General features: G+C 36.7%; 2 protein-coding genes across 2 annotated transcripts; one reads left to right on the top strand and one right to left on the bottom strand.

Annotated features, from left to right (window-relative positions):
* Window positions 1-1,462: 1,462 nt before the first annotated feature.
* On the bottom strand, window positions 1,463-11,546 carry trim105 (tripartite motif containing 105). Its single transcript, XM_055177786.2, has 7 exons — window positions 11,389-11,546; window positions 10,544-10,854; window positions 9,874-9,969; window positions 5,774-6,007; window positions 5,433-5,452; window positions 5,091-5,197; window positions 1,463-2,825 (listed from the first exon to the last, which is right to left on the bottom strand). The coding sequence occupies exons 2-7, from the start codon at window positions 10,814-10,816 to the stop codon at window positions 2,275-2,277; spliced, it is 1,281 nt and encodes a 426-aa protein (XP_055033761.1). The 5' UTR covers window positions 10,817-10,854; window positions 11,389-11,546; the 3' UTR covers window positions 1,463-2,274.
* Window positions 11,547-15,804: 4,258 nt separating this feature from the next.
* Window positions 15,805-24,740, top strand: npy7r (neuropeptide Y receptor Y7). The gene is made up of 2 exons (XM_055177788.2): window positions 15,805-16,154; window positions 23,405-24,740. The coding sequence occupies exon 2, from the start codon at window positions 23,449-23,451 to the stop codon at window positions 24,577-24,579; it is 1,131 nt and encodes a 376-aa protein (XP_055033763.1). The 5' UTR covers window positions 15,805-16,154; window positions 23,405-23,448; the 3' UTR covers window positions 24,580-24,740.
* The last annotated feature ends 457 nt before the right edge of the window (window positions 24,741-25,197 follow it).

The following is a 25,197-nucleotide window of genomic DNA, read 5'->3' as shown; positions in this document are numbered from 1 at the left end:
GAGACATCTAAAACTTTCTGGGAGGGGGTGCCCGAGGACCAGGGTTGGGAAACACTGGTTTAAGGAACTAACATTAAAAAAAAATAGTTGGTACATAATTGACTGTGACACTCAAGATGGCTACCAGGTTAGCAGTTCTTATTTTTTCTCTCCAGATAAAAGTTGAAATTTTGTTTGTCATAGTAAACTTTTTTGTTCTCATTACCGAAACATGAGTTTGTTAATGCATATATTTAATGCAATATCATGTTGCGGTAATGATCATTTTTGATAATGATAATCTAAAAAATGTAAATAATTCTATAGGAAATATGTTTTAAATCCTCTAAAAATAATGCTTATAGTCATTTCAGACCTTAATCTTATATGTGCAAAAACAAATTGGCTTCAAGGGCTTTTTAAAAAAAATCTGTATTTCGTGAGAATCACCCTAAAGTGTTATGCTCAAATAATCAAATTCCTCCCAAAAGAAGAAGATATTGCACATACAATTATGCAAAGTATGGTCCAAATAATGATACGATTATAAATATGTAGACATTCTATTATTATTATTGACTTTTTCCTGTCTTAGACATGAAAAGCGTTGTTTCCTCTAGCAGTGTTCTTTATATTCCAGCTCAAGGACAAGACCTTGAAGTGCCATGATTTCTTTTTCCACATCCTGCGGTCAGGAAACACATTACTAACTCATCACAAGGAAATAAGAGCATGTCACTCATCACCAGGAACTACTGTAACAACACTGCCAACAACAAGATACAACACACTAAATGTCTTGCATATATTCATTCAAATATATAGTAACCAATGTCTTCAGTTGTAAACTTTTCTAATTATAAACACGTTTCTTTCCAAAAAAAAAACAAACTTAATCTGGACTTTTTTTCATTCTGGCTATTTTTAAGATAAACCATGACATTAAATGTCATGAGATTTGTATGGTATAGTAAATGTGATCTCAATGATTGACAAACATGAGTCCCCCTGACATGTATTATATACTCAGATTTAGTAAAAAAAAAAAAAAAACAGACATTGTAGGACAAACAAGTCCATAATAAATGAAAGCACTAGATGCTTCAGCCGTGTGTTAAATGCTTTGAACAAAGCCAAAGGGCTGGAATGTTAATAGGCTGTTTAAATCATAGCTGTTCACCGTGTTTAAAGGCAATCTGACCCTGTGGAGGAGGGCTGAGCGTCGTTCCTATTTCCAGCAGCCAAAACAGCCCGAAACCCCCAGTCCCCAGTTGACAATAAAGTGGCTCGAGGGCACCCGAGCTCGTATTCTGTTTGTGTGACCCCTTACAGGGGGCAGGAGGAAAGAGGATGTCCATACACTTGCCTGCTCGAACAGATAATGGCAGTCCCATCCTCACTGTTGTCTGCATCCGGGATGCCACCCCAGGTTCACCCCCCCACTGGATGCTCAGGTTTGAATAGTACGAACAATTGCGGTACATAAACGAAATAAGAAATGTATTTACAGGCGGATGTTACAGAGAGAACGACGTGTGATTTATAGATTGTGCATGAATTAATAATAATATCTGAAATATAGAACAGAGTCCTTGTTTTGTCCATTTGAAAGGAAGGAAGAGTTTTCTCCTCATTGAGCCTTGACACGATGATGGACAGGAAGAACTAATACACCTTCACATTTTCTGACTACAAAGAAAATGAACATTAACTACTGACATAGCAGAAATGAGCGGTACTCCCTTTTTCGGTAATAAAAGTGGAAATGATTGAACAACTAGTCAGCCCAGAAACATAACTACAAACATTATTAACATATTAACATTTGATTTTATGAAATTATCTTTCATTTCTTTCTGTAAGACAACAATGAAAGGAATATTGTGCAAAGTGCATTTCGACTAATCAGATTAAAATAGTAATTGATTTACAATATACAGTATGTAGAGTTTCTCTTTCATTTTTATAATACTTGCGTTAGCAAAACTGCATTTGTGAAACTACAGCCAAAAGGGTTAAACCCAGGATGAAAAGCATTCATCTAAACGCTAGATAATAATGTTTCTGTCCCAAATGCCTTTTAAAATCATATCTTTGTGTATCTACACAAAACTGGCACAAAAATAATTGCCTGCCTGATGTCAACACGCAATAAGTACACACAACATACAATAAATTCATCATACAGTGATTGATTACTGTTATTATATCTGCATGGCTCTAATAAAGCATCGGTGATAACACAGAATCCTTCAACTAAACCACATGACTGGCATAACATCACGCAATGCACTTTTAAAACTCCAATGGAAAGTGGAGAATTCGGATAGCCTGGGCTTTCTGACCACGTTCGCTAACGCAGGGGCTGAAGAAAGGCAAAGCTTTTCCTCTCGGCCCGTCAGAGAATGAATACAGCAGGGCCATGTTATCTGCATTGTAAAACGACACTTTCCTTTCCTCACAATCCAGAAAAACCCCAATCCTTCTTGGCGAGGCCATCACCGTCAGCGGCGTCCAGGGCTGGGTGCCGGCGGAGTACTGGTTTCCACTCCGGAGCCGGAGGGTCCAGTACCCATTTTCGGGACACAGTATGACTCTGACCTGACGATTCACAGATTCCAGGGCGACGCCTAAATCCCATTTCAGACTGTTGCTCACGTCCACTTCCCAATAATGGCTGCCTGACTGAAAGCCCTCGGTGGCGAGAATGTTGACGCACTGGAGAAAGCGTTTTGCATTTGATGTGTAGATGTGCATGTTGTCGCTCTCAACCACTTGGGTTTTGTTCCTTGAAAGTTGGAGGCTGGGGTGAGCAGTGTCCTCATCAAATATCAATGGGGCTGGGCCTGTGAATAATTAATACGCTATCATAAATTATGTTCGAAAACAATCAGTGTTGGAAAAAAATCAGGTTATTTATTATTTAACATTTTATTCTGATCAGGAAACCAAATACAAAATACACTGAAATAGGCAGAATGCCAAGAGCGTACTCACACTACCTAAACCAAACTGCGCCCGAGCACGTTTGACAAGCATGATCGCTTTCTACCGTGCCTGGGCGCAGTTTGATTAATTGTATATGTGCAAAATCGTGCCAGAGCGCGGTTCAAAACGCGAGACACCAGTTGTACGACTGTCATTCAACTTCATCTGATTTTGTGAAAACCTTCATATAAGAGCAGCATAAGCGATGCATCAACTAAGCAATCTAATAGGCATGATGAGAGGACTGTGTGTCATCATGTCCCAAATGACTCAAAAGCCACAGACTTAACATTACGATGGGCTCCAGCAGTGAGAAAGCGCTTAACTTGTTTTCTTCAAAACAATTGCATCCTAATGACAAAACGTGCTAGGACACGGATCAATAAAAGTACAGTGAGTGCAAGTCTGTAGGGAGACAATCACGCTCGGGCAAGGTTCAAGGCAACCATGCCAAGTCAGATGAATGCACTTTTACATCATTTCCTGGTGTGGGTGTAACCCAACATTTTTAATACAAGGATTACTGCACTTTCATAAAAAAGATAATTTACTCACCCCCATGTCATTCAAGATGTTTATGACTTTCTTTGTTGAGTCGGAAAGAAATTAAGTTTTTGAGGAAAACATTTCAGGATGTTTCTTCATATAATGGACTTGTTACAGTTTTAATCCAGCTTCAAACGGCTCAAAATGATCCCAACCGAGGCATAAGGGTCTTACATAGCGAAACGATCCTCATTTTCACCCAAAAAATATGTACTTTACAACCACAACTACTCATCTTGCAATAGCTGTGTGACACACCAGCGCGACCTTATGTATTAAATAATCACACCGAAAGGTCACGGGTCACATATGTGAAAGGCACACTTGTGACCCATTAAATACAATAAACAGACACAAAGACATTAATTAGTATCATTCCACATACAACAACATCGAAACGCTCCTCTTTCTCTACACTTGTGAACACTGGAACGGTAGTTTCGCATACACACATGCGTGACCTTTCCAGTGGCGCACCACACGGCTAGTGCAAGGCTAGTAGATGTGGTTATGATCGTGTTGCTAGATAAGACGCTTACGTTACATTCACACGGGGTGTAAGCGTTGACGCTTCCATTCACTTTTAAAGCAACACTAAAGAGTTTTTGCTCTTTGCTTCCCCTACAGGTCAGAAGTGGAATTGTCCATTACCACTGTCGTAAATAATTTAGCCTACTGCAGCAAAGCTGGCTCTGATTGGATTGTAGGTCTGCTGTAAAGCAAGTTTTTGTAGTTTTCACTCTAACTACAGGACCACTACCTGACAGTTGGAAACTTCTTTAGTGGGGTTTTGGCTGATAGAGGGCTGCAAAGCGAATGTGAAAGTGCCGTTCACCCTGTTTCGAGTGGATGAACGACTGAACCTTTTTTGGAAACGTTATTTTAAGGTAAAAAAAAAAATCTTTAGTGTTGCTTTAATGGGTGATGTCATGCGTTGCCGAACTGAAATGTGGATCCGACGGCGGCGTGTCAGTGGCGTTGCTCGCGGCAGAAGGTGAACATTTCTCAACTTTTCAAGCGGCAATGCGTGCGTTAGCCAATCAGAACGCAAATAACCTAGGTAAAGCCAGCCAATTACGTTTATGGAAGACCAGAGCATGTGTAGTGGCCACTGTGATTGGCTGTTGGCCACGCTTTAGACAAGCCTTCCGTCAAGCGTTAACGCTTCTGTCCCATGTGACGGTACATTTATGCCTCAGTTGGGATCATTTAGAGCCATTTGAAGCTGCACTGAAAAACAAATCCTGGAATGTTTTCCTCAAAAAACTTAATTTCTTTTCTAACTTAACATCTCGAATGACATGGGGGTGAGTAAATAATATTTTTTATGAAAGTGGAATATTCCGTTTTAATTCTGGTCTAACATGACTAACCCACAGCGCCCTTCAACAAATCACTGAAGCCTCTTCTGCACCAGGAGGGCTTTTCATGCAGATCCAGTATTCATGTACAACAAAAACACCATCTGCTATGACACCTCAAGGTATTTCTGTAATTTAAAATGACTTCACAGTGAGCTGCAAGTCTATAAACGCAGTGTATTGTGGTCCATGAATAGGCTTTTATGGATAAATTACCTGGCTGTAAATGTTGAAACATCTTTCTCCACATAGTGTATTGAAGAGGAGCGATGAATTTGCTTTTAAAAGCATTGATGTTGACAGTCAGCTCTTGCAGAGGTGGTCTGGAAGTAACAGACATATCATATGGGGCATGGTTTAAACATTGAAAAAATGTCAAGTGCAAGAAGAAAGAACACATTTTTATTTTTATTACGCACTCCTGTGCCATCTTTTTATAAAGCACAACAGCTGTTGACTTATCTGCTGTACAATGAATAGAAATGATAATAAGAGAAACTGTAGAGAAATATAAAACTATACACTAAAAAACTGGATTGTATAAGAACCTGTCCTCACCTGGAATTCAATTCTGGTAGCTGTGGAGGGAGAAAGTAGAATAAAACATGTTATTATATGAAGTATGGACTCCATTACAGAAGCCATCTGAAGAAGTAAGACCAGAGTAAAATAAACCATCTGTTTGATAATTAGCAACACATGCTCAAATCGATTTGTTTCCAGTACTAATATAAATGAAACCTGGGCTGCTGTAGCTACAATTCACTAATAACTCATGCAGACAAACAGCACTCTGGTCTCTGGTGTATTTGTGACATCCATATTTTTCACATCATATGAAAAGCTCTGTGACATGTGTACGTATGGCAGCGGCACTATAAATGGAAACAGTCAATCACCTCTATGAGCACAGATTGGTCTGCGCTGTTGGCAGTCTGTCGTAGCGTGTTGATGTTCTGTTCCACGTCCCTGATGGCCACCTGTAAGACCTCCAGATGTCGCTCCAGACCCTGCAGCATTTCCTCCTGGTCTCTCCTTAAATCCTCCATCATGGTCTCCTCCTCCACCCGCAGGAAGTTATGTAGAGCCTGAAAGTCACTCTGCACTCGGACCTGAAGCTCAGCTCCTATTTTCTGAGAAAACAAGAGAGTTTAGAAGTGATTCATCGTTTAAAGAAAGCAAAGTGATGCTTACTGAAAGTCATCTTCATAATTGTGCGTTCACACCAGACGCGAATAAAGCAAATCTTCGTGTGTAGTTAGCAGCTTTGAGTCAACTCGTTTCATTCATGCGTGAAATTCGAGGGCGAAATTTGCATCATTCGTGGGCAAAATTCATGTAATTTGCAAATAAACATTCAGACGAATACACTCAATTTGCTGGCTTTGGCTATGCAGCGCAATGCACGACGCAAGTGTCTTTTGCTAGTTTTAACCCAGCTCTTTTATCATTTTCACGTTTAGCACCACCTTGTTTAAATAGCAAATGCATTTGCGCCTAATGTTGCGCCCATGGGCGTTCTGGTCTGAAAATAAGGTGGGTGATTCTCACGAAACCATTGAAACACCACGGCACTAATGATTTTAGCTTTAAAATGTGTAATGTAGTAACATTAAAAAGCATCAGAATTAACACAATACTGTGTTCTACCTTGCACAATGTGTGATTTCAACATAAGAATTTATAATTGTAAATTTGATCTCATTTTCTGCTGAAATTCTCATTACCGCAATGTGTCCGGCTGTGTTTAAACATGCGTTATGTTGTAATTTAATCAAATTAACACAAAAATATTAAGAAAAAAAATAAATGGATGTTTTGCTAGACTACTTTAGATGACAGAAAAAATATTTACTGAATATTCATGTATAATAATAATGAAGAAAACTTAGGAAAATGATGTGTCCATGCCTGATGTTCTCATCCTCCGCAACACTTTTTGAGAACAGTTTAAGCACACATACAGAATTTTAATAAAGTTTGATTTTGAGTGACCAAGCACATGGACCAGTTACTTCAAGATGGCTACCAGGTAAGATCATTTTTTTACAGTTAATTTGAAATATTGTCTTGTCAGAATGCTTACACGACATTTTGATTATCATTACCGCAACAGATGCTTATTAAATGTTAATTTAATTAATAGAAGCATAATACTTTGATTTTAAATGCATGTGCAGAATCTCCAAATTATGTTCTTTCAGGTTTGTCATGTCATTTTGAAAATATGTCAGTGTTGATGTTTTCTGACTGTTGCGGTAATGAGATTTTTTAGGACTAATTTTTTTAATTATATTACAAAAAGTGTTAAATGATAAGTAAAAGTTTTTAAATTTTTAAAAAAAGTAAATTTAAGCAATTTTTACATTTTCATGCTTGACATTTTTAAAACCAAGTTTTCGTGACAATCACCCAGGTGTGTTCAGGCGCATTGTTGGCTTGTTGCTATTTTGAGGCAACTATAATAGACTACGCCATTGACCAACAAAAACCTGCTCTAAAGTCTATGGCGCAATATTGTTTTTGTTATTTAATGAGCGCGTTAGTAATATGCCCCTATAAACGGGACGACAACGCGGGTCGACACACACATGAATGGGCAGCAGCACAAAAAAGATTTTAAATATTAAAATTAAAGGATTAAAATGTAAAAAATTATTATTGAGTCTCTTGGACATAAATGAAGATCAATTATGAGACGTTGAAGGCGTAAAGAGCTGCTTCATCTGTAGCCTGGTAAGTAAATAAATGCTTTGCTTTAAACAAAAGCATCTGTTTTTGAATGTTTTTAAATGCTTTCCCACGGATTTCTGTGTTGCTAGCGGAGAACGTGCACGGACCTCACACACTTTTAAAAATTATTATAAAATGATTATTAATTTTTAATACTTTAGCCGGCAACACTTTTTTGTTGGAGAACGCGTGTGAGGGAACACACAGACGCACTGAACAGCGACAGGTAAGGGACATAAGTTATTTGGTGTTTTTCTGAAGAATACAGAAATTTTCAAATGGACTATTAGGTCATAAATATAAACTGCGAACAATAAACTATTATAAATACAACAGCGTGAAATGGCTGAAGAGGAACTCCCTACATTAAAGCAATAAGCATTTCTGTAGGCTAAAGCTATACTTCACCTCTTACTATGTTTGATTGAAGTTTGCATTTGCTGAAATTTATTCATTTTTAAGTTCATTACTGTTTAGTACTGTTCACTTAAATGCTTCCTTTTTAAATCATAAAGACCTTTCTGTTTGGTTTATAACATCAACATTAACCTATTAATCATATTAATATGTTGTAGGGGGAGCTAGAACAATATAAGACTTTCCCAAACACATTTTTATAGGTTCAAAAATAGTGTCTGTTGTAGTGGCCGGCAAGGATCCAGGTATGAATTTTTGTCAATATCGCACACCCCTAGGCTGCATAAATGCGCAAAGGTAAGCTATTATTAGAGTAATAAGTTATTTTACACTTTTATGTGCATGCCCAGTTACGTGATTGGTCATGTTTCATGCGTTTATGGTGTGGATGAAGATTCTTTTTAAAATGCCAGTATAAACGAGGATCGTTTTCATTTTAAAATACCATTTAAAACGCAAATGCTATAATATAAACAGGGCCTTAATCATGTGGTTGATGATCAAAGACTTTCCACCTCCAGGCAGAAAAAAATTCCTGAATGGGATTAAGGATTGCATGTGAATGTGAATGCTACATTGTCCTATTCAATCACAAATGTCTTCACAATCACAGCTATGATGGTCTATGATGGTGGTTGTTATTTCATCAGTGGCAACAGCTCTTACTCCCCTTTGAGCTGCTTCACGCATTCTTACTCCTCTCCCCTTCCGCTCTCCTCATCCCTTGTCCTGGTCCTACTAGTTCTCTCCGTCATCTTGTTCTCTCTCTAGTCCAACTCTCCCTCGTCCAGACATTTACTTTATTTTTCTGCTTCTTTGTGTTCTGTATTGTAATAATGGATTCTCTATTGCCAAATCAGTTAAATAAATCCGTTGTGTGCTCTTGTACTCATTAACCAGAAATTAACCTAAGAAATAACACCAGCTCATAATCAATGCCTTGTCTTAATAGAAAATCATCATTAGCTTATTGTGTGTTACCAGCAATGGCAAATCCTGCACACAACATTAAAACTACAATGAAAGATGGGAACAAAGCAATGTAATAAAAGTATTTTTAGGAAATAGATTTTAGGACAAACATTAAAGCAATAGGCTATAAGGGAAAAAAGAATCATAGCATGAAAATTATAAAATACATGTTAGTTTATATTCTGTACATTTAACCACCATGGGTGCTTGTAAAACTGCGGTGTTAAATGCAATGCAGTCAAAAATTTGGGTGCACCTAACTTTTGTACTGGTGCACCTAAGAAAAAAAGTTAGGCGCACCAGTGCAAAAAGTTAGTGTAGAGCCGTGATATATATAAATAGCTCAAATTGAGTAAAGAGCGCTTTTTATAACTTACCTCATTCAATTTCTTCCAAGTAAGATCCTTTTTATTCTTGTTTCTGTAAAAGTACGAAGATGTGTGGCACAGCTCAGCAACTATGCTTTTGTCCTTAAATTTGTTTCATATTTCTTCCTCACCTCGCTATGTCATAATCACGTCACTACTAGAGCAAGTTCCTGACTGGTTAACGTGGCGCGAATATCCGCCAAAGTTTCAATTTTTCAAGTCACGCCATTTGCGCGAATCATGCGTTACACATGCCCGAAACACTCAATTTGTGCTGCCTCATTCGCGCGAAACAAGGCGTAGGTTGTCTATTGCGTCTTTGCATTGACTTAACATGTAGATCACTCGCGCTTAAAAGAGTTCACCCAAAATTGGTCCCCATTAACTTGACCATAGTAATTTTTATTCCTACTAAAAAAAGTTAATGGACACCAGTTTTGGAATGGACTACTCCTTAAATGCTTCATTCACGTAGGGTGTGAACGACGCACTATAAAAGTTAGACTTACTTGTATTTTATCCATCCTTTCTTTGTCTTCACGGATCATGAGGATGTAAGCATCTTTTATGGAGCGCTGTGACTCCAGACAGTCCCTTAATTGCTTCTAAAAATAGTCATTAGCATACAGAAAAGCTTTAACAATTACTGTTTTCCATGCTTGGCTGTCTGAATATTCTTGAGATGTGAAAACCTTTCATAAGGGGGTATTCAAAGACAAACAATACTCTAGGAGGGGCCATGGCAACCATCATAATTGCACTGCAATGCATGAGTGGCTAAATAGTCCATCAAAACTTGACTTTTCAGAACCAGGTTTTCAACACTAAGTGATACAATAACTAATATATAGTCACTTTGTGGTTATTGGAAATTCAATTCTCACATGATGTGACCAAGCCTTGTGATTTTTTACAGTCACGAGTTGTTAATGACTTTTATATTTCTTAAAAGAGGAAAGACTGTTGTTAAACAGCGGTGACCATTTTCAAGAAAGTTTTATGGAAAAACAGAACTTTAGTGTCATTTAATGCTGACTTTGTCTGCTTGCTTTTGAACTTCTCTTTTTCAGACCTTTTACAAAACTTCTCAACAAATGCCTTTTGTGCAAAGTAAAGATTTGTGACCCAGGTTATGTGTTTTAAAGTAAAATATAAGAGATAAAGAAAATATGGACATACCTCTAGATACTTGACAGATCCAGAGCTAGAATTGGCCCTGACCTTATCCACCAAACCCGCTACTAAATAGTTGGTCTGAAAGCGTTTGTTGGAAATCTCTTTTCTGCACTGAGGGCAGGCCACGGGACCCCTGACAGTCCTGCAGTACGACGTGATGCATGTCCTGCAGAAATGATGCATGCAGTCCAGCAGGACGGGATCTTTGAAGAGCTCAAAGCAGATGGCACATGTCAGATCTTCCCTTAGACTCTGCTTACCCTTGCTGGATGCCATGTCGAGTGCATTTACTGGGGTCACTTTCACTTCTGGCACTGTAATTGTAGTAAAAAATAGAAAATCACTGCTAATATCTACATATTTTGTACATTGTATGATTTATGTTCTTGGTAAAGTTAACAAAGAGATTAAGTCCAATGATCTCTAACATACCAAGAACAGTTGTTAAGCATATGCTATATCGCAATGGGACATATCCATATAATAACGTAACGTTAAGTGTTCTGGTGGGTGTATGAATAAAATTTCAATATAAACATTCAATACGACGCAATGAATGCTAGCTACAAACTTTAAACTAAGTTATGACCTAATATAATCACGAATATATCATATTGTTTTAAAAAAAAGTGAAAAAACAAACAAAACATCAGTGTCACGCAGTTAAACTCTCAGTAAGCGGAGTTTGTGTTACTCTGTAGCAGCTGTTTGAATGTAAACATTAGCATGCTGTTAACATTAGCACGCGGCTAAACACAAGAACGCGAAAAATACGGAAATAAAGCTGCTCAGAAACAAATATGCGGTGTTAATAAATAAATAAATAAATAAATAAATAACTGTCTTACCCTTCCGCCTTTCGTGTTGTTTTCTGTTAAGTTTGAGGAAGATAATGCCTGTATTTACAGACAAGCGCAGACACTGAAGTCACTTGACAACTGCTTTCCCCTTTACTTTCATTATGACGCAGTCTGCTCCCTATGAACAGATGAGACAGAAAGTAAAACAAAATGCCCAGACATGCAAATTTACAGATAAATTGATGTATTTATGCTTTGTGTATTCACACAAAATGTGAATATAAGTTGTCTGTGTGTAAATATAAGTTCTAGCATTTGGTTTGTTTCTTTTAAAAATAAAGTGTTGGGATGTAAATAAACATATTACAAAGAATAAAAACAATTATTTTTATGACATGTCCACTGCAGTGGACAACGGGACTTTACTTTACTGCCCCGAATTACATTGTGTTTTTGCCATTTGATTTCCCTGCTGAAAAAAACAGCTTCAAACCAGCATGGGAATTATGCTGGTTTGGTGCTGGTCTAGCTGGTGCTGATGCTGGTTTAGCTGGTGTTCACGAGCAAACCAGCACCAAAACACAACATATGCTGGTCTTGCTGGTATGCTGGTTTTTCGGCAGGGTCAATGTTTACATTAAATTTTTTACATGTAGTTTTGTTTTCAATTTAATTTTCACCACAATGTGCAATTTAAGGTTATGGGGCACTGCAGTTTCTCGGACAGGCATTAGACTATACCTAGACTAAAATAAAAACAAATTGAACTGACATATCTTAAAATACATCAGTGCCCTTTCTTTTGCCTCAAAGTGCACACAACCCTGCTGAAAAAAAACAATAAAACCATTACAGAAAATTCTATTGGTTTTATTTGGAATTTTATTGGTTCTAATGGAATATGGCCCAAAACAATATTGGTTTTGGTTGGTCTCTAATGGTATGTACAGTGGCAAAAAAAAGTATGTGAACCCCTAGGAATGAACTGGTTTTCTACAGTGATTTGCCATAAAATGTTATCTGATCCTCATCTAGGTCACAACAATAAACAAACATGATGTGCATAAGCTCACAAGACATAAATAATTCTAGTTTCTTGTGTCTTTTTTGGAAACACCCATTAAACATTCACAGTGCTGGAGGAAAATGTAAGTGAGCCCATGGACTAATTACTTTATTGAAAGCTTTTTTGTCAGAAGGTGGCAAACTGGAGTCCAATTAATAAAATGAGTTTAAATGTGTGGTTTAGTGCAACTTTGATTGATATTAAGACACTCACACATTTTAAGATTGCCGTCCTTAAGAAGCATCAGCTCTTCTGTAGCATGCTCTTATAAATATATCTGATCAAGAGATGTTGCACTCCATAAGGCTGAAAAGGGATACAAAACAATCTCAAAATGTTTAGACCGCCATCAGTCTACACTTAGACAAATTGTCTATAACTGGAGACAGTTAAATACTGTAGCTACCCTTCCTAGAAGTGGGCGCACAGTCAAGATGACTCCTAAGACACCATGCAGAATACTCAGTGAAGTAAAGAAGAACCCATGAGTAACAGCTAAAGGCTTATAGACATCACTGGAACGGGCACACAGCTCTGTTCCTGAGTCTACCATACGCAAGTCTTTGGACAGGCACGGTGTCTATGACAGTACACCACGGAGGAAGCCGCTGCTCTCCCGAAAAACATTGCTGTGAGCCTGAAGTTTGCAAAAGAGCACCTTGGCAAACCCCAGTGCTACTGGGAAAATATTTTATGGATTGATGAAACAAAAGTTAAATTTTTTGGCAAAAATGTTATGGCGCAAAATGGGCACAGCTTACCAAACATCAAAACATCATCCCATGCAACAGTGAAGTATGGTGGAGGGAACATCATGATTTGGGCTTGCTTTGCTGCCTCATGGCCTGGACCACTTGCCATCATCGAGGGTAAAATGAGTTATTAAGTTTAAAAAAAATCTTACAGGATAATGTCAGGGTGGCTGTCCACAAGTTGAAGCTCAGTAGAAGTTGGTTGATGCAGCAGGACAATGACCTTAAGCATTGTAGTAAATCCACTACAGACTGGCTTAAGAAAAACAAAATGCGCCATTTGAAGTGGCCTAGTCAAAGCCCAGACCTTAACCTGTGGAATGACCTCAAGAGAGCGGTTCACACCAGACATCCTACAAATGTGTCTGAGTTAAAACGGTTTTGTAAAGGGGAATGAGCAAAAAATGGCTTCTGAACGATGCGCAGGTCTGATTCAGAACTACTGAAAGCGCTTGCTTGAAGTATTTGCTGCCAAATGAGGCTCAACAAGCTGTTAAATCCAAGGGGTCACTTACTTTTTCCTCCAGCACTGTAAATGTTTAATGGGGGTTCTCAAAAAAGACACAAGAAACTAGAATTATTTGTGTGTTGTCACCTTATGCGCATTGTGTTTGTCTATTGTTGTGACCTAGATGAGGATCAGATCACATTTTATGGCAAATCACAGTAGAAAACCAGTTTATTCCTAGGAGTTCACATACTTTTTCTTGCCACTGTATTGGTTCTATTGGTTCTATGTATTGGTTTAAAGGAATATGTATTGGTTCTAATGGAATATGGCCCAAAACACACTATAGATAGTGGTTTGAATGGTAAAAGCTAATGGTTCCTATTGGTATTTTAATGGAAACCATTAGAAATTTCTGTAATGGTTTTATTGTTTTTTTAGCAGGGAAGTAATGTTTTTAGTAAGGCATGTTTGTTAAAAGTAGTTATATTTCATAATTAAACTATAGGCCTAGTCCTTTTTTAAACTAATTCCTGTTTGGGAAACCACCACATAATCTGCAAAAAAAAAATATTACTTACTTCCCTCGTTGCCATAAAATGTGGAATTTTGCAATTGTCAATATTTTGAAAAGAAGGTTTGTGTGCTCTGTAAGATCCGTCCCCAAAAATCTGGTATGACTAGAAAGTCCAGGATGATGTCCTCTTGACAGGACAGTAGGATTCAAATAGGTCGAATAAATTGTGCTTGACTGAGAGTTCTGAAACTGTCCACTACAAAGGACAAAATTTCTTGGTCTCATGAGGATATATTTAATTCAGATAAATTCAGATTTTGTTGTCACGCATGTATTTTTTCTATCAACAACTTACTTAGGACATATAAAAAATGAGTCCTGTATATGGACATTTAAGATATCAAATAGACTTATTTCACAAGATGTAAACAACACTGGTCCAGAAGAACTTCCTGTTTCAGTTTTTTAACACTAGATAACCCTGCTGAAAAAAACAATAAAACCATTACAGAAAATTCTAATGGTTTTATTGGTTTTATTGGTAATTGTATTGGTTCTAATGGAATATGGCCCAAAAACACATGACAGCATATTGGTTTTTGTTGGTCTCTAATGGTATGTATTGGTTCTATTGGTTCTATGTTTTGGTTCTAATGGAATATGGCCCAAAACACACTACAGTGTAGTCGTTTTAATGGTAAAAGCTAATGGCTCCTATTGGTATTTTAACATTTTCTGTAATGGTTTTATTGTTTTTTCAGCAGGGAAATTTTGAGCTAAATACAACCAAAAGAATCAAAAAGTTAAACAGACATCTTAAAGATAATGATATATATGAAATAAATAAAAAAACTGTCACAAACTTAAACAGGAAGTGTTTCTGGACCAGTGTTGTTTACATCTTTTGAAATGGTCTATAGTTATGCAAGGCACAATGGTGTTTATGACAGTACTGTTATCTAATAATCTGTGTAGCTGCGAAAGATATAAACATCACGTTAAACAACCAGACAGACAATAGAAATTAAATGTGAAAGCCAGCTAAAGTCATTTCGTGTGAGGTACCGTTTTCTGCACAAAATCATCCAATATAATGCAAGGAACATTTTGTGAAAATATAACTTTGATATCTTTAATATTGACTAAGATCATGTGAAATATTAAAATCAATGCAAACTCAATGAGTGATCAAACTTTGATGCTCCTAATCTTAAAATTAGATTTCACAGACTGAGTCACAAATATTGTTGAGCTGGTAAGAAATTTTTAAAAATATTACTGTTGATCAAAAAAGCATGATCTGACATCTTTAAAAGATCTTCTTTGATCTGAATGTGATTATGGCATTTAAACTTTATGAGCTCCTCATCTGTCTTTTCAGATAAGTAAATGTACATCACTGTCATATCCATCAACACACTTCTGAGACACAGTATTTATACAAATCAGGTGTCTCAGGTGTGGTTAAGACCTCTGTGTGACGGGTCAGAACCTCAGCAAATACACAGGCACCTGATCCACCCACAAATTTGCGGTTTGGTTTAAAACAATAATGTCCATTTGACTCTTAATAACTTAAAAGTTTTGATATATTTCCTATGCATACTCTTCCTATGTAAGTGCCAGAAGGATATTATAATAAATAGGAGCTGAATGCATTGAAATAGATGCATGTCCTTAACTGTCAACACAGCACACATCCCAATACACAACACAGTGATTCCTCATTGATTTACTGTCTGAATGCGTTATTGAAAGCGTTACATTGGTTCCTCCCACACTCGCGAGCTCCAGCACATCCACTCGTGCACCTGAACTTCACTTGCTTGCACATGATGTAGCTCTTGATTTGCTTTAACCTCAAAGTGCATTACTTTCCTCATATATTTTATATATGTCTCTTTGTAGGCTACTCATCGGGGCATTCTTGCGTCTGAAGATGAATGTTGATCATGCACGCGCGCGGACAATAGCGTGAACCTGCCGCGCGGAACTTCATAGCCAGCATCATTTATGACACGCGGGCGTAAGGTGAGCAGCTTGCTGTCTTACTTTAAGCGATTAACAATGTTAAAATATTACGTGGGTTTAATAAAATAAGAGCCTATAAGGTGTGTGTAACAGTCGCGCAACAGTCAGAATGTCATTGATAATTTTGATCTAATTTCCAGTTCAGTTATTGAAGGTAGCAGACAGGGTGCGTTTGAATTTTAACTACAGCATATGCTGCATTTTCAGGAACATGGGTTAAAATAAACCAAACATTAGTGTGTTATTTGTTTATGTATTTATTTCAAATAAATTACGTTTAATTAAAGGGATAGTTCACCCAAAATGAAAAATCTCTCATTATTTACTCACCTTCGTATATGGTTTTTAACCTGTATAAGTTTATTTATTGATAAACACAAAAAGGTATTTTGATAAATGATGATCTGATTGTAACCATTGACTTCCATACTAGGAAAACAAATATTGTGAAAGTATTGTGATCAATGATGAAGAAGATATTTTGATAAATGATGGTAAGCACATCCATTGTATTTGTTTTTCCACCATGGAGGTCAATGGTTACAATCAGCTGTGTGTTTACCATCATTTATCAAAATTTGGTGTTTATCAGAAAATAAGACATTCATACAGGTTTAAAACAACATGAGGATGAGAAAATGACAGAATTTTCATTTTTTGCATAATTAAAATGCTTTGGTAAAACATAGTTTTGATAATAGAATACAAATTATTAAATAGCCTAATGAGACTTGTAGTTTACAAGTGCACTGTGAAATGTCTGTGTTTTTTGCACTGATTTTCTTTGAATTGCATTGCTATCAATTTCTTATTCTGTCATTCCATTTTAAATTATTAAACCTGTGGGGTGTGGTCAAGTTACAAGTTATAAATTGAAATGGAGATTTCCCATCCCTGGTTGCCAGTAATTTTTGCTCAATATTTTTTACAATAGAATTTTTGCATTACAGTATGAGACATGTGCTGAATGTTTTATGTTGCTTCCTCCATGCATCTCTAGTTACAATACATAGCAGCACAGTTGTGTGAAAATCTGCTACACAGATTTGCACTAAAGAATAGCGTTCATAATGATAAACGGTGCATTGAAGAGCTCTCCATGTGATGGAGCTGCATTACCCAGCAGAACATCACACGGGCTGAACAGCTGAATCATTTTGAGGGAACAATCAACAGCAGCCCCTGTATTCAGTTTTTAATGTTGATTCCTCATCACACACATACACAGCCAGAGAGACACAGGGAGGAGAAATGACAAAAAGCTCTGGCAATTTGTACTGAAGTGGTTTCCATGTTATCATCTAAGTATGCAATTTTCCAGGTTCTATTCTGTCTCACAGGGTGATTGAAACAGAAAATGTCTCCAGGACAGACCATAAAGCATGTAGGGGTGCAGTTTAGGAGGATGGGGGGAGGTAAACCTCTAATAATCAGAAATGGCAATTACAAGCATTCTAATATTAATACATTCATTAACAGTTGACATTTCTACACCCCTATGCCAATAAGAATAAGAAGAAAGGAATGTTTTTATACTCGTGACTTATTAAAAGAGATAAAGGAACTGTCATTATCAATGCATAGTAATGGAGAGATTAAAAGAAAAGATCTAGTGTCTTAAAGGATTTCAGTGAATAGGATCGTGCATATATATTTGTGCCTGAGGACACATATAATAAGTGTGTTTATGGTGTGCGTAAGTTGATAAACAGAAATGTCACAGCACATAGAAGAACGATGTATTCATTTAACATTTGGTCTCTCTTTAAGTCAACACGAATCAGAATCAAGTCTTTTCCTTTTCATTACTTTTTAATGTTTTTGGTCTAATTTAGCATTGCACAAGTGGATAAAACAAACTTTTCACTATCATTTTGTGATCCATAAAACTTTTTTTTGTTCTTGTTGAATATTACCAGACATTAAAGCCAAGGATGATAAAATGTATTTGTATCAAAACTCATTGAATCGGTGCCTCAGTAGCTCTTAGCAGCTTGTATTTAATGTACTTTTGAAGGTAGATATAGCGCTTAGCAACAAATGAAGGCAATACTTTTCCTCAAAAACAATAAAAATATACCCATCGGCCAAAAGCAGTGTCACAACTGGTTTACCTCGAAACTCAATGCACCCGAAAGATGAAGCACAGTCATCTTTTGGGAATGGAAGACCCTGTTTGTTTTGTGCATTGTTTTACATTTTTAAATGACCATGCTCTTCATTGGCAATTTCCTTTTTCCCCATAGGCGAAAAGCCGTCAATATGTCATATAATCAGCTTAAATGGCAATACAATCACTTCTAAATGCGCTTATGAGCCGAATGGTTCTTAGCATTACAGTTTTGTGTTGTCTTGCATCGTGTAGCCTGTGAATTGGTTTTTAATGAAGCTCGATCCATCTCATATGAGCTGAAAAGAGCCATGTTAACCTTTAATTAAATATAGTTCAATATTCCAGTGGCAAAATGATGATGATGGTCAAGCGTTAAAAGCCTTTTGTAATGGGCAGGTTTTTAATTACAGTAACTGAACATGAAAACAAATAATTATCTTGGTTTAAAAGATGGGTATGCAACTCGACAAAGGCTCATTTTTATTTTAGCAATAGTGTAACATTTTAAATACAATGAAATATGATAGTGTTTTGTAGGTGCATGTGCAGCATATTTAAGCAAGAGTGCAGTCTCGATAATTGTGTGCGCCGTATTATTCACTTCAACCACAACTGAGAGCATAAATACTGTCTGAAGGGCCGCATTATTCAGATTTGTGTAAGAAAGCCATCATGCCAAGAATTAAATCTTTTACATTATACTTACATTTACATATTCAACAGACACTTTCATCCAAAGCAACTTACAATGCATTACAACGTAAAAAAAAAAATACTAAATAGTACTAAAAGCTTGTAACCATAAACTGTAAAAAAAAAACAATAAGCAGCATTTTTATCAACTCAACATATATTTTTGTGTTACTTTAACTTATTAAATCAAATTGAAATTGTTTAACTAAATTTTTATAAGTTATATCAACTTTTTAAGCCAAAACTTGAAATAGGAGGTTGAATTGACTTGCAAAACCAAGTTGTTTTAACTTCATAGCACAATATGGTTCCACACAGGTGCTACACAGGTGCATTTTAGCAACAAACAAAAAAACCATTCCCCTATGATTATGAGCCAATGAACCACTTTTAGTGCTATTTATCACAATTTTATTAGAGTGTATACATTTTTATCAGTATGTGTGTTTGCTGGGTTCGAACCCATGACCTTTTGCGCTGCTAACACAATGCTCTAATACAATGGTTCTCAAACTTTTTCAACGTGTGGCCCCCCCGTGTGTACAGATCTATCCTTCGCGCCACCCCCAAAGAAAAGTTATGACAAATGTGTTCTAAGACGTAACATTTTAATTAAACAAAACATATTAAATTATACAAAGTAGTGCTGTTTGTTAGTAGCCTTATTTTTTTTACACAGAATTTATGATAAATTAATATATTTTATAAAATGTCATAAAACTGGGGCCCCCCTGGCACCATCTCGCGGCCCCCAGGTCAAGGTTTCATGTTTTAAATGTGTTTAGAATTAAATAGATACTGTACATGTAGATTAAATATATATATGTACAGTACTGTGCAAAAGTCTTAGGCCACCATGCCAGAATTAGATGTGTTGTTTTTGCAATGTTAGTGATCATATATAATTGTTTCTCAGTCTCTTTAATAGAATACATCTTGAAAATACAGGAAATGTGTATATAGTATTAAAAACTGTATGGAAATGTAAACTGATGTGTCAAGTTTTTAGGGTAAACTCGCCTTCACTTGAGCAATAAACTGCAGGATCTCTGAATAAACCTAAATAGCGCATTGTATACATAATATCTGTTTTGGATATTAGCCTATATAGCTAATCGCTAATTTCTCATGTTGTAAGCATGTTTACTTTTCTTTAAAATGCCAGTATAGTACAACAATACAATATTTTATGACAACAACTAAGTATATTTCTCCAGTTTGTATAACATTATATATTTTCTCCATTTTTTTTCAAGACATGAACATTGACTAAATAACGTGTGATTTACTTAATATAGTACTTTATTGTCAGATGAGTCTGAAATGTTTCTTGCATCACAGTATCCGTGTTTACAACAATTAACATTCTTTGGACAATAACATATACTTCCGTACAAAAACAAGACATATTACAACCTCTTACCCTTCTACAATGATCACATTAATAGTACTCTTGATTTTGACTTTTGGTTAAGCTTCTCATTCAATTCTAGGATTGCCCGATGCACAAAAGAATTTTTCAGCTTAACTTTATTAAATTTTGGGACTCTATATCTCCGGTTTGATGGTAGTAATTCAAATTCATTGTACAGAACATGATTAGAATTGGAAACTTTATTATTAGCCTGCAGTTTTATCAGATTATTATAATATGCTGACTCATATTGCTTCTCAAGGGGCTGACCTATCTTTAAACCAATTTTGAATAGATTGAACAGCCTTGTTTTTAACTTCACAGACAAACTCCTATACCAAATGCAGTATTGCAGTACACTTTATATCACAGACATAAAGAAGGATCTGGTTTCTTTCTCCGAATGACCTATAAGACCACGAAGAAAATTGAGTATCTGCTTTGTTCTTTTACAAAGAGCATTAATATGATCATTCCCTCAATGATAACACATTGTCAATCATACTACTTATATGTTTTAACCGGACTGATTGTTCTATTATGGATCAAAACAGGCATTGTATTAGTATTAGTATCAGATATAGACCCAAATATAATTTCTTCTGTTTTTCTTGTGTTAATGACAAGATCATTTTTCTCACACCATTCAACCAAAGTAGTAACAACCTGTTGATGAAACTCAGGACTGTTCTCGTCATGCAACACAGATATTAACACATTATCGTCAGAATACTTCAAAATATACTGATTAAACATGTCAGTTCGACAGTCATCTGTATACAAGATGAAAAGTATGGCAGAATTTCACAATTACTGAAGTAAGGGCCATGAAATTTTGGACATGAAATTTTAGGTAATGGTTTTATATGTGCTGTCTTCCATAACACTGGAACAGTATGTGTGTCAACTGAAGCTTAAAAAACTGATTCCCACGTTGGAGCCAATTCGTGTGCACACTTCTTTACGACACCTGCACTACATCCATCTGGGCCAGAAGATTTTTTCATATTAATAGACTAAAACGTTCAATTACAATTTGTTTCTGATGATGAGAAAGCCACGTTATCTATTATTTCACTGCATTTGAAATGAGTACCAAATCTGGTAAAAAATGTATTTAGTTCATTCCCAAAACAAACTTCATTATCAATCACAATGGATTTATTTGAAGATGCCAAACCAGTCATTGTTTACAAAGTATCCCAACCCTTTTTTTGCGTTATTAATCTTAAATGCTTCCTCCAAACGCCTCCTATCAACTTCTTTTGTTTCTTTCAGTTTAATTTTTAACTCTCTTTCTGTTTGTTTAAGTACGACAATATCCATATTCCTAAATGCATCTTTCCTCAAATTTATAACTTCTTTAATACCCTTAGTAACGTATGGTTTATTGTTTGGATAAACTTTAATGTCTTTTATAGGTATAACCAGCTCTACACAGAAGTTTATGTACTCATTTAAAACTGTAGTTCTTTTATTAAGTGAATCTTCCAATTTATGCTTCCTGCTAGCCAAATTTCACATACATAAGCAAAAAAGTATTGGATCCAAACCTCTGTTTTCTTTATTTAAAGATGATCTAGACAAGTATAAGGAAACTATTCAAAGCTCTATTAATCCTAAAGCAATGAAAACTATATCTCTCTATTGTTCCTTTATGTCTATTTACTTTGTATTGCATAATTGTCCTCTATGTATTCCTGGTACTCTTTTTTTCTTTCTTTCTGTTGTCTAAAAAAATTTAAGTGAATCTTCCTCAAAAATTTCCAAATTTTCATCTTTCAGTTGTTGTATACTTTTATTTGTCCACAATCTAATTAATTTCTTTTCTGGTTTGCTTTTTTAAGTTTGGACCTGTACACAGGAATCATACACTCACCTAAAGGATTATTAGGAACACCATACTAATACTGTGTTTGACCCCCTTTCACCTTCAGAACTGCCTTAATTTTAGTGGCATTTATTCAACAAGGTGCTGAAAGCATTCTTTAGAAATGTTGGCCCATGTTGATAGGATAGCATCTTGCACTCTACCATCTGAACGTCTCAACAGAAATTGAGACTCATCAGACCAGGCAACATTTTTCCAGTCTTCAACTGTCCTATTTTGGTGAGCTCTTTCGTAGCCTCTTTTTCCTATTTGTAGTGGAGATGAGTGGTACCCGGTGGGGTCTTCTGCTGTTGTAGACCACCTTCCTCAAGGTTGTGCGTGTTGTGGCTTCACAAATGCTTTGCTGCATACCTCGGTTGTAACGAGTGGTTATTTCAGTCAAAGTTGCTCTTCTATCAGCTTGAATCAGTCGGTTCATTCTCCTCTGACCTCTAGCATCAACAATGCATTTTCGCCCACATGACTGCCACATACTGGATGTTTTTCCCTTTTCACACCATTCTTTGTAAACCCTAGAAATTATTGGGTGTGAAAATCCCAGTAAATGAGCAGATTCTGAAATAATCAGACCGGTCCGTCTGGCACCAACAACTATGCCACCCTCAAAATAGCTTAAATCACCTTTCTTTCCCATTCTGACATTCAGTTTGGAGTTCAGGAGATTGTCTTGGCCAGGACCACACCCCTAAATGCACTGAAGCAACTGCCATGTGATTGGTTGATTAGTTAATTGCATTAATGAGAAATTCAACAGGTGTTCCTAATAATCCTTTAGGTGAGTGTATTCAGGCATAATTTCCTTTATCTTTAAATGAAACGGCGCCTATGGAATTGAAGTCATTGTATGGCAATGTTTTTCAGTAAAGCTGTTTTGAAACTAAATACTTTTTATGGGTCCCTATAGACTTTGTTCTGCAAAAAGATGTGACACGTTTTTTTAAAAACGTCTTTGTCTGTCTGTATGGTTTCATAATGAAGATACTTTAAAATAACTTTTATGTTTAAATGAAATGTAAGAAGGAAATGGTTATTTTACAAAAAAAAAAAAAACATTTGTGGCATCACTGTAAAGAACCTTACTTTTTAAGAGTTTAGTCCTCTTGGTGAATTAACTTAACATCTTCTCTTCTTTTCAACAGTTTCATGCTTCTACATTGGACAGACTGAAGATATACAGTTTAACATGGGCCAATCATACGCAGCCAATGTGACTGATGATGTGATTCATGGTGGAAACCGTGCCACCATCTGGCACGAGGGCAGTGTGGGCAACGATACCATCAATCCTTACAGGCCCACTTTTGCGAATGACATCACCAAGCACCTGGGCGTTCAAGTTTTACTTATATTAGCATATTCCCTCATAATTCTGCTGGGACTTGTGGGTAACAGCCTGGTCATTTACATGATCGTACTGTACAGAAACATGCGCACGGTCACCAACTACTTCATCGCAAACCTGGCCTTGGCAGACCTGATGATGGACACTCTGTGTTTACCATTCACACTGGTCTACACGCTGTTGGATGAATGGAAGTTTGGAGAAGTGATGTGTCATATGGTGCCTTTCAGCCAAGCTTTGAGCGTACATGTCTCCATTCTCACTTTGACAGTCATTGCTCTGGAGCGCTACAGGTGTATTGTCTTTCATCTCGGCCAACGGCTCAATAAATGCACTAGTTTCATAATTATTGGTCTGATTTGGACGTTCGCTGCCATATTGGCTGGACCATTGGCTATCTTTCGGGAGTATAGGCACGAGGAGATCCCGTACATTGGCTTGCGTATAGCGGTTTGCTCTGAGAAGTGGCCCAATGGCACCAACCGAGATGCGGTCATATACAGTCTATCAATGCTCGTCCTACAGTACATGGTACCGCTGACGATCATCAGCTATGCTTATGTGTGCATTTGGATCAAACTGAAAAACCACGTCAGCCCCTGCAACCGGAACGATAGTATCGCCCGTCGCAAGAAAACCACTAAGATGCTGGCAATGGTAGTTGTCGTCTTTGCTGTTTGCTGGCTTCCTTTCCATTTATTCCAGTTGGCGAGTGATCTGGACTTGATTCTGAAGTTCAGAGAGTATAAACTCATTTATACGTTGTTTCACATCGTGGCTATGTGCTCGACGTTTGTCAATCCGTTGCTCTACGGCTGGATGAACCAGAACTACAGGAATGGGTTCCTTATGTTCTTTCGCTGTGAACACAAACCAGACACCATTTACCCTGACGGGTCCTTCAGGACTCGATCTTTGAGAGGAATGATTGTGAACGGGCACAATGACGGACAGCCTGCAGCTGCTGTCTGATTATAAAGACTGAGGCCAAAGGTTTAATGCTTTCAGTGGACCAGGTAGACCTAGCTACAGTAAAAAATTGGATCAACCTTAAAAAATTACTTATTGGTACAACATGATCTAACGAAAAATTGTTATATTCATGAAAAAAATTATTAATTTATTTTTGTCCATGGCACGAAATTCAGCTTTTTTCTTGCCTTGAGCATGAATGTCTTTTTCGTGTCACGGATTTCTATAGGTAGTTTTTCATGTCTGTGGCATGACTTTCTTTATTGTGTCATTTTATATTTAGTTTTTTCATTTTTTTTTCCTATTTTTAAATCATTGTCGCTTGGGGTTCGGTTTGGGTTATGATGTACTTTAATGTATTGGTTACTAAATGTTTTTTTTTTCTGCTTTTAAAACTATTCTCGCCTGGAGTTGGGGTTAGAGTTGGGTTTGGGTTAGGATGTCTGAAATGAATGTAAAAGAAAGTGATTCTAAAGGGCTCGTTATAGTTGTGTGTACACTGTAAAAAAAATGTCTGTAGAAATTACAGTATTACTGGGTATTACTGGAAACTAGCTGCCAGTAACTTACTGTAGATTTTACATTTATGTTATTTACTGGCAACATTTTGTTCAAAGT

This window comes from Misgurnus anguillicaudatus, chromosome 16, assembly GCF_027580225.2.
Source record: "Misgurnus anguillicaudatus chromosome 16, ASM2758022v2, whole genome shotgun sequence".
Classification (NCBI taxonomy): Eukaryota; Metazoa; Chordata; class Actinopteri; order Cypriniformes; family Cobitidae; genus Misgurnus; species Misgurnus anguillicaudatus.
The sequence above is the reverse complement of the archived record's forward strand: the minus strand, read 5'-3'. Positions and strand labels throughout refer to the sequence as shown.

Bases quoted from the DNA above. Each gene is read 5' to 3' on its own strand.
- trim105 (XM_055177786.2), bottom strand. From the start codon at position 10,816: ATGGCATCCAGCAAGGGTAAGCAGAGTCTAAGGGAAGATCTGACATGT. The intron at 6,008-9,873 runs GTAAGTCTAACT...TTGTTTTCTCAG, and splicing joins AAAGGATGGATAAAATACAA to AAAATAGGAGCTGAGCTTCA. The intron at 5,453-5,773 runs GTGATTGACTGT...CTCCCTCCACAG, and splicing joins ACCAATCTGTGCTCATAGAG to CTACCAGAATTGAATTCCAG.
- npy7r (XM_055177788.2), top strand. From the start codon at position 23,449: ATGGGCCAATCATACGCAGCCAATGTGACTGATGATGTGATTCATGGT.